We start from the raw sequence: 16445 nt of genomic DNA, 5'->3' as shown, positions 1-16445 counted from the left end.
TAAAGAGTACAGAGAAATTAGAACTTTCAGCTCAGAGAGAAATTTCAGTACATACCAAACTTCAAATACAAGAAGTATATGCTAATCATTCCTGTAATTACAAGTAAACAGACTGCAAAGCTTTATATTTTTTTGGAGCTAGACAACTTTTGGGTTCAAGATGTATTCTACAGTAATGGTACCAGCAACATGTCCAGAACTCCATCACCACAGTGCTTCTGTGTATCAGGGAAAACAAGATATTTTCCAACTTGACCATAAAGCTGTCTGTAAAATAGTGTGATAAGCTAGATGCACTCTCTTGCTAAAAAAAGTTGTAAAGTAGGCTTTAAGCAAAATATGTGTCAACTTAAAGAATGAGAAATTTCAGCAAGTTCTTATAACTTTTTCAATCTATAAATTAAATTTAGTTATAAGCTCTGTGTTCACATTCTTTTCTGCAGTCTGAACAGATTTCAGAGCACTTGAGGTGTTGGTACAGCAGAGATGCTTTTGTATTGTGACCCATATAATGCAACCACATGATGAAGGTGCATAAATAGGTGTTTCTTCTTGTGAATCAAAACAGGTGAACAAAAGAACAAGATTTCAGAAATTAAGTTAAGGGAATTTTACTAAGCAGAAGTAATTACTCAGTTCCATCAGTTCTACTTTTTTCTTTCCAGCAGCTTCCTTTCTGTCACCTTCCATGAGAAACTCACGGCTGTCGTTTTCTGCATCCATATGAACTTTCCTTTCTAACTACTCCTCTTAGCACTTTTTCTCAAAAGCTGCTCTCATACATAGTGCAATCCTCAAGGCACTATGTTAAATCCATCCAGCACTGACCCTGCTGGAAGGTGGGCAATGGTTTCAAGTAGAGCATGATACCTCATGTGCTTCATTCAGTCCTTTGCAGAGGTCCAGACCTATTGAGTGAATGTGTTATGCATATACTTTGATTCAAAACAGAAGGGGCCTCAAAGCTGTTCAAACTACATGTCAAATCTCTGACCAAAATTAACAGGTGCACTTGCATGGCTTCTCTTGCATGGCTTCTCTTCTGAGTCCTAAATTCTGCATCTTAGTTTCTCCATTCAGGAGCGGTTTTAGCTGACTCAATGGGATTTAGGGCAGTCAGCTGCAGAAACAACTGCAGAATTCATGTGCAGACTATAACAAGTGCAAACATGAGAAAAATAGTTTTCTGTGCCTCCATCCTGTGATAAAAACAACCCACATCTTACTGTTAATTTTTGAGAATCAGATAATCTCGAAGAGAACAATTGTGGCACATAAGCCATAACAAACAAAAATGTAGACACTTAGGAGAAGATCTGCCAGTTGCAGAAGCTTGCACAATTCACAATGGAGACATGTCTCCTGATGTTAAATGGATACAATTTATTCTTTTAAAAATAAAAATATACTCTAAGACATTTGGAGAATGTTGCAGAATGTTGTAGCTAAGGCAATAATCAAGCATAATGAGTTTAAATATTAATTTTCAGTGGGTTTTGTGTACTTTTCCTTCCTTATACACAACTGCAGCAAGTCGCACGCTGAGCAATTACCCACAAGGAAATACTCAATGTTGGTTTATCTGTTTTCTTAGGCAGATTGACTAACTAACTAACTAACTAACTAACTGACTTAGATGTAGTGGTCTCACTCATATTTCTCTAAGGATAGTCAAATTAATTTTTAAATTGCAGTGATTAATTTTTTTTCAATGCTCTTAACCATACTGGCAGTTTAATTTACAGTTTTGTCCACATGTTTTAGCAGAATTATGTGACAAACTCATGATCTTTTAAGGTAATGCCTCAAAAAATCCAGACTGGTAGGGTTTCCTCCACAGCCTTAATATTCTTTGTTGTGGAGGCTCTTAAAAATTCTGAGGAATTTTCTCCCTGACTGAAGCAGACTGACAGCATGTGCCCACTTTTTATTCACTGAATAAAACTGAAGCCCCGGTGTTTGTTGCTCAGGAGTCGTGCAGAGGTGTGAAGAGCACTGGGGGCTCAGCCTCTGGCTGGCTTTGTGTGTTGGCCACCTGTACCTGTATGATCCCACTGCGCTGAGTGGGGTTCTCATAAGCAACATTACAGTTGTGGCCTCACATGGAAAGCTGTCCGCAAAATGACTTTGTTTCTCTTCTTTTTTCTAAGACCTTGGGTGTTTATTGTAAAACAATGTAGTTGTTATTGTTTTCTGAGCACAGAAGGCACATGGACCTCATTAATTCTTAGCTGAGGTAAATATGATCCATCATGGAAAATTGCTGCAATGGGACATAACACAGGAATTTACTATTCTGCCATGTATTTGCAGGCCCAGACAGGAATTTCGTAAAGCCTGCCTTCACTGGAAAATAGTAGCATGTCAATAGTGAGACTTTCTTGAAAAAGACATTTGTATCTACAGAAGTTTTATCATGAAAAGTTTTTCAGGACTAGATGAAAATTTCTAATCCACAGCAAGGCCAACATCAAACTAACATCCCTTAGTATTCATGCACGCATGGTGGATGATTAAAATCCTTCCCCCACCTTAACTAAGACTGTTCTGTCAAAGCTAAGTCCTTCAGCCTCTAACATTTAATGTAGTTTCATGCCCAGTGAATACTTATTTTCAAAAACCAGTAAAACAGGTTTCATGGGGAAGGACAACAACCAAAGAAAAAGGGGTGAATTGATACTTCTAAGAAAGCAGGATTCAAACTCATGTTTTAAGTCAGGCGACACAAGGTTTTCTATAGTGCAGGCACATTCCCCTAACACAAGTGTAAAAACCACTAGGTGTGGAGGTTTTCTCCCCTCAAAGAACAATGCAAAGCCTAACTTTTGCCCTATTACAGACCAAAAGCTCCAAAGGTCAGATCTCAGAAAGCTTTGTTGAATGGAAAAATTATTTTCATTTGCTTAGGCTTCTTTGTTTTCAGCACCTGAATCACAGCAGCAAATTAAGCAACTAGGGAAAGCGTCTGTTCACCAGGACACAGTAATGAACAGGAAGAATTTGTGGTGTGAGGGGTGGCGTCTTCCTGACATGACTTTGATTCTTGAAATGACAGTTAAGAAAAAAAACACAGTTCAGTTTTCTTATGTTTCAAGAAACCCATTAACAATGAATAACTGTTGAGCTGAAAAGGAGTTTGTTCAGGATTCACTCTAGAACAACTTGCCTGTCCACCGGAACTGTTCTGTGTAGACTTCTGGCCACAATGAAATGGGCTGCATTAATTAAAGCCAAACAGAATATCAACGTCTACATGCTTGCTCTCTGAGTGAAGACTGAAGTTCAGGGACACTATGGACAGCTTCTCACAGATGTGGTTTCTAAATTTTTCACTCTTGACCTGCCCCTATGACTGTGAGATAGAAAAGATCATGTCTGATCCTTAATTTCTACTTAGTTGTGTATGGGTTTTGCAACATAATTGGAAACCACCTGGGCCACCATGCCGGGCAGCTCCATCCTTAGCTCATGTTCCCATGACTGTCAGGGTGGTGGCTGCTCTTACCCCTGCTTAGTGACAACTGGACACCCTCCTTCTAACAAAAATTCTGATATTCTTACAGCTCTGCCCACAGTGCCAATTTAAAATGCACAGGCTAAATATTTCTCATGCTCAGTTTTAAAAAGATAATGAAAATGAGAAAATACTCCCTGACACAAGTTATAGCTGCATCTGAGTAGTTTTAAGAAACAGGTGAACCCAATACAGCAAACATTCTTTCTGAACTTTACCACTGAAATACAGAGAATATAATTTTAATTTCTGTACAGAAGAGACAGAAGACCAAGTTACAGCTTTAAAGGGTTTTCTGATGCACAAGTTATTTCTGAAGAGAAGAGGAGATTCCATCTGAAATTAACTTGGTTCTAAATGCATCAAAAAGCTAATACCCAAGGAAGCAAGAAACGAGTGGACTTACTGAATTTTTGGTGGCTCTTCAGGAACTTTTCCAGATTCACAGAGGGGGGTCTGCTGGGCTTTTTGGGGGGCTGGCCCAGATTGGCCACTGAAGGCAGGATTTTCCGCTTGGGCATTCTAGAACTCCTGTTCTCATCCTCTTGTGATTCACCTGATGGTCTTCCTGCAGCAAGCGCCGTATTCATCTTATGGAATTTACAAGAAGAACCTGATTCTTCCTTGGAGATTTTCTTGAGGAAGATGTTCTTGGCAGCACTCATTCCCTTTTCTTCAGTGTTTTCTGCCTCACTTTTGGGGGTTCCTTTTGATAAGCTGGACCTGACGCCAGCGCGCTTCAGAGCTATTTTAGGAAAAGGACTGCCTAGAGCTTCTGCAGCAGAGTTATTATTTTCACCCATTTCCTTTGCTTCTTGGCCTGCATGTATATTTGTTCTAGGTCCAGACTGTCTTTGCAGAGAATTACTTTTATTAGAAGTGTCTTCCTTCTGAGATACCTCATTGTTTAGAGAAGGTTTCTGTGCAAGAGGTGGTTTAGAAACAGGAGGCTTGGGCTCATTTTCTTGTGTTGCAGACCTTAATTTTTCCTTAACTGCAGCTACTTTTGAGAATTCCGGTTTTGCCTCATTCTCCTGTGATGCAAAATTTAAATTAGGCTTTGATCCTAGAGGATTTTTTTCTTTATCAGGAGGAGTAAGGTGCTTGTTCCATGCAGGTTTTGGGTTCAAAGGCTTTGGGTCCTCTTTTGACGGGTCACTGGTTTTGATAGAGAGTTTACTGCATCCAGCTTTTTCATCATTTCCTCTGTTAGTGGGCTGAAGCTGAACACCAAACCTTTGTGCCACTGGGTTTAAATGTGGTGGGTTTGGATCTTTCTCTGGTTTATCATCACTTGAAGGCTTGACTGCCCGAGGAGGCTTAGGCTGAGCAGGTTTGTGAAGAGTACTGGGTCCTGGAGAAAATGCAGTACATCCTTTATTTGTAAATTTCTCAAGTGCTGCTTTCCTTGTCTGTAATCCTTTAGGGGCATCTTGTCTTGGGATTTTGAGGGGTCGACTGTTTGAAGGATCCTCTGTGCCTCTGTTAGATCTCTCAAATCTCTCCATGAGTAACTTCACCCGTGGCTTATGATTCTAAAAACATAAAGAAGAGAAAAACAAAGGGCAGAAATGGGAAAGTACTCTTGCAATGTTCACAAATACTGTACTTTAAAGAGTTTCCTGGTCTGAGGCTTTACTACTGCTGATTGGCTGAGGAGCTGCTGTAGCTCATCTTCCTGTAGAGTTAACAGAAGCTGAGCGTTTTGTTGTATCCTTGCAGCATTTATACGATATTTTGAAATTTTCATTCAGGTGTTGCCTTTCAGGTACTGCAGGTCCTTATGGGCATATTATAACTTCTGTTTACTTTTGGAATTGTTAACTGAACACATAATAAATGTAAGAAATTACATATGATTTTAAAATCAACCTACCTAAAAATATTATTTTCCTGTGATAAGAAGCTCCTGTACTGGAACCTAGAGGAATCTACCAGATTCATGTTATTCCTACTAACTCTTTAGAGAACTGCAAGCTCCTTTGTGAAAACAAATTCTTCTGGTTGATGTATGTGTGTGTCAATTTTTCTTTCCTTTCTCAGCAATTTTTTTACTTTCTGCTCCCCGCACCCTCACTTTGTCCTTATTTCTCTTTTCCATTTTGAATATCTGAATAAAATTGTGCATGTGTGGGCAGTAAATGAAAATATGTGAAGTAAAATTAAAATAAATGAGAATTTATTGTCAAAGTCAGATATCGTCAAAGGTACTAAATTTCTTATTAAAAAAAGGAATTTAAGTAGTTACAAGAGAATAAAATCCAGCTTCATTCAAAAATAGATGTTTTAATTTATCACCCCAATTCATAAGTTTCAGGACCTGTCTTAACTATGAACAGAACCCAAGAGTTCAATACATTTGAATTCAGGAAAAATAAAACACATCACAGGGCAGGATGGGAGCAAAAGGCAGTGAGCTAGTCCCACTGCACTGGGCAGGGGCCACCTTTGGGCTCCAGGAGCCTTCTTCCCATTTTACAGTGGCAGCAAGGGTGCAGCTATGGCAGATACATTGATACATACAATTCACAAGTAGGACCTGGATTTCCTGTGTGAGTTAAAATGTAAAGCTTATGGTACAAACTAGGTAGGGTTCTGAATCATCTGTCTGTAAACAAAGAACTATTGCTACAAAACATAACAAATAAGTGTTGGAAAAAAAAATTAGAGGTTTAAGAATGAACTGTGTCTTAATATGGTTCAGCAAGTGCCCAGTGGTTTTTTTTTTTTTTTTTTTTACTTCAATAATAAAAGCCCCTTAATTGGGCTTTTGCTCCTTTTGCCTTCTGTTTGATTGTATCTCATTACATAAATAGCCTGTTAAGTTGGAGTAGTTATATATATATATATATAGAGAGAGAGACTTCTTTGCAACTTAAAGGTAACTATCCCAGTCTTTTGGCATTGCCAAGAAGTTAAATCTTTCCAAACTGATTTTGTTGAGCCACAAATTATTTACATTAAATGCAGCCAAAACAAGATAGACATAATGAAACCTATACCCAGCAACCACATTGTTGGGTATTTTTGTACATATAAAGAAGGGAGGAAGTACACATTTACTATGGAGATTATCAGGGTTAAGCCATATACTGCTGTTTGATGCATACACACTCACACACACACATACACACACAGACAATTACATTGCAGAGGTGTGTATATGCGTCACTAATCATTCAAGATTTGTCCCACAATACCTCACAAGGCCCTGATTTTACCCAGGTTAGACAATTCAGTGCCAGAGAGAATAATAAAGCCTTTTGTCTCTGATTTCTTTTGACTTTGTACTAATTAATGATTTTTTTTCCTAAGGTCTGTAAGAAAATCTAGACCACCAGAGATACTGTAATTATAGCTTATGTCTGAAGTCTTCACACCTTCTAAGTTAGGATTTGATCACCTGCTTGGCCAGCTCAGCTACTCATTTCTTTTGAAAGTCATAGCAATAAACTAATTTCTACTTCTTCTATTTGAAATATAAGAAAATTGCAATAGCAAGATTACACTAATTACATGAATTACATTCATACATGCTTTCAAATGCACTGAACCATTCATTCCTGCCATGCTAGGAGTGTCAGTGAATTTTTAGAAATAAATTTCTTCCCAACACTGTGAACAAACCTTGCCCTAGTCATGCATATTTACAGGCTCAGCAAGAGGAAAAGGTTCCTGGACATGGGGAAGAGTTTACAATTAACAATAAAGCCTCTTTCATTTACTTGGTAAAGGATATAGTAAGAATCAAAACAGTGAGAAACTTGGTGAAAACTTTCTGCTTCTCTTTAATGTACATCACCAGCTTCTGCCATCAAAAGCTGTGTTACAAGCCATGCAGATTTTAATGCAGAGCCGGACTGGTCAGGCAGAGGGGAACTGGAGAAAAAAGAAAATTTTTGTTTGTGGCCCTGATCATAGAGTAATCACCACAATTTCTGTGCTTCCCCTCCCAGTAGTGACAACAGTTACCTACATCATTATCACATACAGTAGGTTGTAAATCATGAAATGGGAACTTGAAAAGATTCTGAAGAGAGATGAAGTTCCCTCTACCCTTCCCCTCTAGAGTGCAAAGAGTCCGTGCAAAAGAAGACTCTCATGCGAAAGTTACTTGGATTATTTTCTGAACTTTGATCTCTATTGGAAACTCTGCAAAATATTTTGGCTTTTCAACTTTTGATTGGAACTGCAAGCAACACATAAGGAGTACAGTAAGATTTCCTTTATTACAAGATGGTTGCATTATTCAGATGTGTTTGCTCAAATCTGGATCAATACCTATGTGTTAGCTCTCATGCCATAGATACATTTTTATACACAGAGCTTTCAGAGTCTCCCACTGCCTTCAGCAGAGACTCACAGAGGTATCAAGTTAAACTTGTTCAGAATTGTTACACTACACCTTAGTTACACCTCAGTGTTAACGAATGCAATTCTCCATAATTTACAATATGGCTGCACATTTCTGTGCAGAAGTACACTAATGAGAACATAAAAGCACATAAAAAATTCAGCTGTATTCTTCCTGAGTTTAGTATGGATATTCCAGTCTCAACTGGAAGCCTAAAAAAAAAAGTTGGTTTTCTCTTTTGCCTTGGCATATATATAATTTTATTATTTACTTTCCTGTCTTGGTGAAGCCAAAATATTATTTCAGTTCAACTTCCCCTTGAGGCCAAGTTTCTTTAAAAAGCAACACAGGATCAGTGAACAGAATAGCAGATGTGTGTGCATACAATCATTAATTAGGAAAATGAAAAATATATAACTTCTGACTGTACAAAGAATTAATTCAAAATACATGCAGATTTGATTTATAAAGGATAAAATTCCCATATTTTCTCAACTGTAACTTTTACACTTCGATTCCAAATTGATGGGGTCTAAATATACCCTTTAAAACTTAAAATTAGATCTTGGTGAGTTTGTTAGAGAGTAATAAAGATTATAAAACTATCCCTTTAAGAAGAAAACGATGCTTAATTATGAATTCTTTGATAATGAAATAACCAGTGAAGTTAATAACCACTAAGGGAATTGAGCTCCAACCTATGTGCAGGATATAAGGAATAAGAAAATGGACAAAAATGGCAAGAAATTACACAGAGAACTATAGAAACTATAGAAAAATACAGATGTGAAAATTATTTTGCAACTTCATATAAGTCTGATACAACTTCTACTGAAGTTGGTCGATTTGAGGCAGTCTAGCTTTTTGTTTATGTGGCAGTGCCATTCTGAAATTGTGATAAATTATTGCTTGACTACTTTCTTTTCCAGTCACCTCAGAATTATCATTATGCAAATTTGTTGTTTCCAGAAGAGATTTCCAAACTGCTTTTCTTCCCTTCGAGTCTATCTGTAATTACTAGTTCAAGAGTCCCTCTAAGAGTAAGTGCAGCATTTGGAAAGTGAAGTTGAGAAGTTGCAATGCTCCGCACCTACAAACGTGTGTAGTAGAAGCATGAAAAGAAGACAAAGAGACACAGTTTGCTTATAAAAGATTTGCTAATAGAATGGTTGGTATGAAAGAGAAATGAGCCCTCATCAGATAATACTTAAGATGAGGAGACAGGCTATTCTTCTCTCTGGGGTGTCCTCTAGGATGGAGAAGATGGAGAGAAATCTAAGGGATTCCCCAGTGAGAGGCTGACAGCCCCTGAGTTATGGTAAGAGCATCATTTCAAATATCCCTCTAACACCAGCAAGAAAAAACCAGCACACACATGAGGACATATGGTTGTCAAAATCTGACAAGGCAATATTCCAGCCTGGTCACTGTGTAGTCTGTATCTTTTTAATTGTGCATTCCTCTACACCCTTCTTATCTCTCTTTTGTCACTTTTTCTCCCTTCTATTGAATCATAAGACGATCTATTCCTACTACAGAAAAATAAAAGGCCAGTTCCAGATGAGTTTGAGGCCAGGATGAGGGAGGGCATAGGGCTTGACCAGAACAGCCAGATTACATCCCATCTTGTTCCCAAACTGTTTCTGTCAAAGACAATGCATGAAGTCAAAGTATCAATGGAGGCACGATCATCTCTTCATTCTAGGTCCTAACAGGCTCACGACAAAGTTTCTCTCTGCATGGCTTTTTTTGGTACGTGTTTAAGTGAAAATAAGAACTATCAACCACTGGCAACTTGGTTTTCAACAACAGAAGCCTGGCTTCAATTTTTCCAGCAAGAATTTGTATCTGATATAAACAGAATACTTCATATCCCTTTCTGTAAAATGATTGCATTTTTGTAACATGCTTTTTATATAAACACAAAATTTCATTATACTGAATAATTTTTTTTGAAAAATTATTTTTCTCGTGTGCCTTCTAATACCCTGTATCAATTATTTATTTTGGATTATTGTAAGTTTTCTCATGATCTGCCCAGAAATGAAACAGATTCCTTTTCTCTCAGAACCCTATGTACGTATAGTGTATACAGTAACTGTCTTATGAATGTCTTACTTGTCTGGTTATCCCACTAAAGTGAATGCTCCAAGTCTCAAGGAAGCAAAATTTGAATTCCTGTCACTGCAAAGTTTCTACCATTATTTTGAGAATTTCAGGATCCCATATGATTTTAAAGGAAATTTTGTTTAATTTAAAGACATTGAGTAGCATTTTGACTTATACCTGGAAAAGAAAATACTTTCCATGATGAACTACTAACAAAATGCATACACTGACATCTCAATCCAGAGTACAGTATTTTATACCCTACCCATAATTCAACAAACAACAAACAAAGCAAAGGGAATAACTAAAAAACAATTGCCTTTGAGTGATACCACTTCTGCTATCATTCAAAATGCAAAGGCCACTTAAATTAGGACTACTTTTAGTAAAATTCTGGAGAACTAACTACAAAGCTCTGAGAGAGAAAACTCCATTTTGTCAACTTAGCATCTTTTCAACTCCTAAATGCAGTAAAACCTACAACTAGTTAATTAAGCTATATTCAACACCTTGTATTGATTCTATTTCTTCTGGAACTTTCCATGCTTATTTTTAAGATGAACATGTGCAACAGTTTACCTGGGTATCCCAAAGCTCTCCAGTATTTTGAAACAAGCAGTAAAACTGGCTCCCTCAATGCGGCAATCCTCGGGTGTAACAAATTAACAGCCTGGTCTATTTGCTAAAGAGGAGTTCTGCTTCTCACAGAGGAGTTCTTGCTTCTCGCAAGATACACTTGTGGGTTTCATTATCATGAACAGTAACTGCTCTCCACAGGATATTAGGCAAGAAGTGCTGGAGGAAAAGGGAACTAAAGTGTGTTCAGACTGGTTGGCTGCTTCCATCAGCAGTAAGCACCATGTGATATCCAAAAGTATTGCATTTACCCCCTGTTGCATAGCCCTGTGAGGCGTACTCGGTGCACACAAGCCTGAGCCTTTACAGAATAGCTGCTAAACAAATGTGTGAGGCAATTACAGGCATATAGGGCGGACTGGCCACAGGTCCAGAGCCCTGCTACCACTGAGAACCCTGCACACACGTCAGCTAGCATGTTCCTCGCTGCCTCACATTCACCAGTGGGATCTTGAGATTCTGCTGGCCAGTTTTTAAAAACTTCTGTTATGTGGCGATATTAAAAATAAAACAAAACTGATCATACATTTCTTCTGTCCTCCCTCCTGTGTGTTTGAGTTTGAAGGATGATATAGGATAGAAAAGTCAATACTGAGTAAATAAGCTTCACAAGAAATTCTAAATGTGTGCTTGTGCTGAAGGTAAATCAAAACCACAAAGACTGAACCTCTTACAAAATACAGCTCAGTGAATTTGCTGGAGCAGTGCCTGGGGAGGAAACTGCAGAAGAAAAGCTGTATGTCTTTGAGTTTAATTAGAAGTTAACTGAATCTTCCTCATCATCTACTACTCTCCTTCTGCACAAGCTTCTTAGTATTTTTTAAAATATTTTGAAGTGTTAAAGTAAAGCATTGAAAGTGCTTGATATTTCTAGCTTAATTTTACAAAAACTTGTAGCTTAGCTACTTCAGAAGTTTATTAGGGTGCTGGATGGAGCTTATTTGAGTTAGAAACACTGCTGCATGCCAATGACTACTGATGTTTTTCTAATATAACATAATATTTTTTTGTAGTGGGAGAAACATCGTTCTTTATACTATTCATTCAGCCAAACACTGCATTTTATTTACAAAATAGTATTTATTTGTGAATATAAACAATTATCATAGATGATAATGCATTTATTATTAAAACTACGTCTAAGTATTAGAATTTGTGACTTGCTGGTGTATCTGGCAGCCTTCACAATTGTTTTAAGATGGTAACTGTAGCAATAAAGTCATTTTATGTGGGTAAACACCACTGCAAGGGTTTGCTCACAGTATCAGCTCTAGACAAATCATTCAATGATCAAAGAACTAGCTTATCTTCACAGCTCTGAATGCTAGACAGTTCCTGTTGTCTTCTCTTTCATCCAATACACAAAAATAAATATATCCCTAACTGACAGAATGATCATGAGAATGCAAATTGCAACAAACACAATGAAAATAAGTTTAAGCTGTGAATTTCTGTGAAACTTGCCTATCTGCAATATCCACGATGTGCCTCATTTTACATTTGCAGGTGCAACAGCTTCCTGAAATCTCTGTTTTTTTCCCACTTATTTCAGTAAAGGTTATTTGTGAATGATATAGGGAAATTAGCTATTTTGAGGTGAAGAAAGAATCTGAATAAATTAGTATTTTAAGTAACAGGACCTGAAAGCAGTGCAAAGTTATTTTGCCTTTTTCAGTTTCCACAAAAACAACAGCAGCAGCAACAACAAAATCACTAGTTCATATTCAAGGAAAACAAGAATGCTAATAATGCTAATGCTTTCTCATGTATACACAAGCCATCACGTTCTCTGTATAGATCAAACCTAGCATCTAAATTCCAGCACACCAGCGGTGTCTTACTGCTCTTATGTGGAAATGTTATGACTGCAACTTTATTTTTTTTTAATCAGAACATTTATTTGGATGTTTCCATGTAACTTTGGGAAAAGTGGCTATGTAGGAAATAAGTTTGTCAAAAATTAAGAAAAAAGAAAGGGAAGAAAAAGTATCAGAACCTTGGCCATTCAGGAAGAGCGTAGCCAGCAATCCTCCCCCTCTACTTGGCTCTGCTGAGGCCACATCTGGAATGCTGCATCCATTTCTGGGCTATTCAGTACGTGAAAGAAAATAAAATACTGGAGAGGCTTCAGCAAAGATCAGAAAGATGATTTAGGATGTGAAGCATCACACTTGTGAGAAGAGACTGTGAGAGCTGGGTATGTTCAGTTTGGAGAAGAGAAGACTAAGAGGGGATCTTATTAATGAATAAAAATATCTCAGAGGTGGGTGCCCAGAGGATGGAGTTAGTTTTTTTTCAGCAGTACCCAGAGACAGGACAAGGAGCAGTGTCCATAAACTAAAACACAAGAAGTTCCACCTCAATGTGAGTAGGAGCTTCTTTCAGTTGAGGGTGGCAGCTCACTGGAACACCTACCCAGGGCAGTCATGGAGTCTCTCTCTCTGGAGATACTCAAAACCCACCTGGACATGTTCCTGTGTAACCTCATCAGGAGGGCTGGATTGGAATCTACAGAGTTCCCTTCCAGCCCTAATGATTCTGTGAGACACTGCTGTAAAAGTTAGTTCATCTTTTTAAGACATATTTCTTTAACCTACTGATGTTCTTAGCTCCAAAATGGTTTGAAAACTCAAGCACTTCCATCTGAATGCCTCCTGCTTTCCAATTCAATGGTCACAAAGAATATCATAGTCAGGATATTGTTACCTCCACAGCTGTGTCAATATGATTGTTCAAGTTGGTGTAAACTAAAGGGAGACAATACAAAAATTTTTCTTTATCTTTTGACATTGTTTTTAGCCTGCTTCATTTCACTAACTGTAAGTGTATTATATGATTCCAAATAAGGAGAGACTGTGTAACAGTTAATTGTGGGGGCGGGTGGGAGAAGAAAAAGGCAAAGATGACTGGTCGGGGCAGCTAATCTTTAAACATGCGTATATAGTGGGAGCAGGACTGGGGGACAGTATGTGGACAGCTGCATTAATATCATTAAAGCAGTTTGAAAAACTCTTTCCTAAGTCAGAATAGTGTTGCTCTGTAATATACAACACATGCAAATATGTGGAGCACAGAGCAAGAGAAAGTCAACATTAGCAGGGTTTTTCACTGAAACTTTGCTTCCTGCCTTCTCCTCCTCTTGCTCACAGGGCTTTTGCCTCCTAGTTGTTACTGAACAGGTTATATTTCTGTAAAAAGCAGTCTATGCAGCAGTCAGGGAAGAAGTTGGAAAATTCTTTTAACTTTAGCACATTAGTGTATGGTCCCCATATTCATGGTGAATGCTTAGTTTTGTACCATACAGTGCTTAGTGCAAATACCAGAGATTAATTCGGCTTTGTGTTAACTCCCTACATCTGTGACTAATAAGTCTTGTGCCAGCTAATGCTTCCTTGTTTACTTCTATCAGTGATTAATATGTACTAGCTGATATCTTAGTTTTGAGAACAAGGATTGTGTGTCAGAGCTAAGAATGATAAGAGAAGTACGTTATGACCTGACAGTCTCAAGGAGAAAAGTTTCTCACAAGATCCACAACCATATCAAAATATTGAATTGTAATAATTGCTATATATATATGTATTCAGGAAATGTGATGAATGTGAATTAGTTTCACAAATATAATCTGGTCTGTTATGTAATCCAACACATACGTTTTAAGGATAATTCCCCATGCATCAAGTGTTACTAATAAAGTAATGCTGTTTTTCTTAACTAACAAGTTTGTTGGAGATTTTATTTCCCAGTTTTTGATGATAGGGGGACAGACTTGGCACAGAAGAAATAACATATTTATCAATAATCTTTGTACATACTTGTACTGAAAGCTTCAGACTACCTGGTTTTGTGCCGCTTCTGGGGTAACATTTTGAGTACATGAACCTCATCAAGGGCCAAAGCAAAGAGTCAGCAGTCCTGCTTCACAATGCTGTGCCACTCCCCAGTGTCAGAGTTCTGGGGTGAAGTGCCATCTTGCCATGGCAGTGATCCTGTTACAGCATCATTTTGGAAATTACCTGATTTTCAGAATAAACCTGAATTACTGAATACTGGCAGGAGCTTCTGCTTGCATTTGCTGCAGCGTGCTATGAGAACCAACATTTTTGGTAGGGTAAGTTTGTGTTATCTTTGTGTCTGCAGACAGAGCTAGACTTCCTCAAAAATGTGCTGCTGCATTTCCATCGCTTTCTCAATTGAAGGCAGTTTTAGTATTTCTGACAGAAGTTTGGTCATAAGCAAATTAACAGCATTTTCTTGTGTCTACATGCAATGTCATGCTTATGAGAACAATCTGGCTTTCTAGATACTGTTTGGGGAATACTGACATGCAGAATTCCCTGGAAGTTTCTCATCTCAGCGCTGAGGCTCTTTTAAATTCTTACTATTCAATATTTATAATCTTATAACCATTCCCTATTATTAATATATTTATACTTGCCTGAACAGAGAGTGCAGAAATCTTTTTCCACTATTTATCTTTTTTTATACTAGAGACAGGCAGGATTGATAAATTCAAGAAAGGACACTGCCAGTGTCCTTGCCCTGACTGTGCCTTGTGAGGGGCACGTTTCTCTCATGAAGGGAACCCCAGTGCACTCCAGGGCATCACAATCAAGTGTGTGTTAAGTTCTTGGTTTTCTTCTGGAGTTTATGTACGGTAATAAATCACAGTCCTTCCTCAGGACAGCTGAAGCTGAGGCAAAGCACTTGCTGTACAAAAAAAATCTTTGATGCAAAAAAGCCCAAAGTTGCTTCTTTTTGTGACTTGAGGAGAGCTCAAATCCCAAGGAATTTTTATTTCAATACAAAGCTCATATTCAGGCATTAGCTATCATGTTCGACCAAGGGATTCACCTGCACTGCCCTGCACTGCCTTCCATGCCTGTCCCTGACCCCCAGTGCCCACTGCCGTGTCACAGGCTCCTCTCTGCCCCTTTGGGCGCCGAGCTCACCCACACGGGGGGCTCAGGTGAGGTGGCTTTTGAATGAGGCTTTTTGCCCTGCAAGCAGTGTGGGTTCTGCTCACAGCAGCACTCCTGTGTTCTGTCTGCCTGGGTTCAGCAGCAGGAGCTCAGGGGGAATTGAAAGCAGTGCCACAGCAGAAAACACACCAAATGGGAACACCAGGCTTTTGCTAAACCTCCCACAGGGAAACCCCTTGGAAGGCACAGAGTTCGCTATGGCATGAAGAGCCCCCATGAATGTAGGCACAGAACTCACTATAGCATGAAGAGCCCCATAAATGCAGGCACAGAGCTCTCTATGGCATGAACCCGAAGAATGCAGGCACAGAACTCACTATAGCATGAAGAGCCCCATAAATGCAGGCACAGCCCCGTGAAACAGGAGCTGAGGGAGCTCAGAGAGTGTGACACAGCACCACTGTCACACACACCCCACAACTCTATCTCACTGAGGGCCACCACTGCTCACCAGGGGTAGCTTCGTTACACGATTTAATGAGCTGAATTGCCGGTGATGTGAGTGTAGCTGCGATGGCTGAGTTTGCAGTAACCAAAGCTTCCTAGTCTGAGGCAAGGGGGAGGTGGTGGCCATCTCGGTAAGGCAAGCTAGCCACTCAGACACTGGCTGGCTGGGAAGTTGCTAAAAGCTGTGTATGAGAGGAAATCAGAAGAAATTGGGGTGAGAGGGAGGATGGAGGAGCAGGGCAGGGCTGGGAGCTGCGCACGAGCAGTTTGTGTGGGGAGAGGGCCTCTGGCAGCTGGGGAGTGTTTGTCCCGGTGAAGTTTTGCTCCCTCAGTCCCCCTCCTCCGTGCCCCTCAGAAATGGCTGTGCCTGTGCCCCGCCTTCCGGCACCATCCGCTCAGCGAG

General features: G+C 39.0%; 1 protein-coding gene across 1 annotated transcript in view; it reads right to left on the bottom strand.

Annotated features, from left to right (window-relative positions):
• FYB1 (FYN binding protein 1) overlaps positions 1-10695 on the bottom strand; it is a 44516-nt gene extending 33821 nt beyond the window's left edge. The window contains exons 1-2 of the mRNA XM_058823523.1: positions 10557-10695; positions 3921-5049 (exon numbers count right to left, since the gene is read on the bottom strand). Of these exons, the coding sequence (XP_058679506.1) occupies positions 3921-5022 (1102 nt within the window). The 5' untranslated portion in view covers positions 5023-5049; positions 10557-10695. The remainder of the gene's footprint in view (positions 1-3920; positions 5050-10556) is intronic.
• Positions 10696-16445: the final 5750 nt, after the last annotated feature.

The sequence above is a fragment of the Ammospiza caudacuta genome, chromosome Z (genome assembly GCF_027887145.1).
Source record: "Ammospiza caudacuta isolate bAmmCau1 chromosome Z, bAmmCau1.pri, whole genome shotgun sequence".
Taxonomy (NCBI): domain Eukaryota; kingdom Metazoa; phylum Chordata; class Aves; order Passeriformes; family Passerellidae; genus Ammospiza; species Ammospiza caudacuta.
Note: the sequence above shows the minus strand (reverse complement) of the source record. Positions and strands in the feature narration are given on the sequence as shown.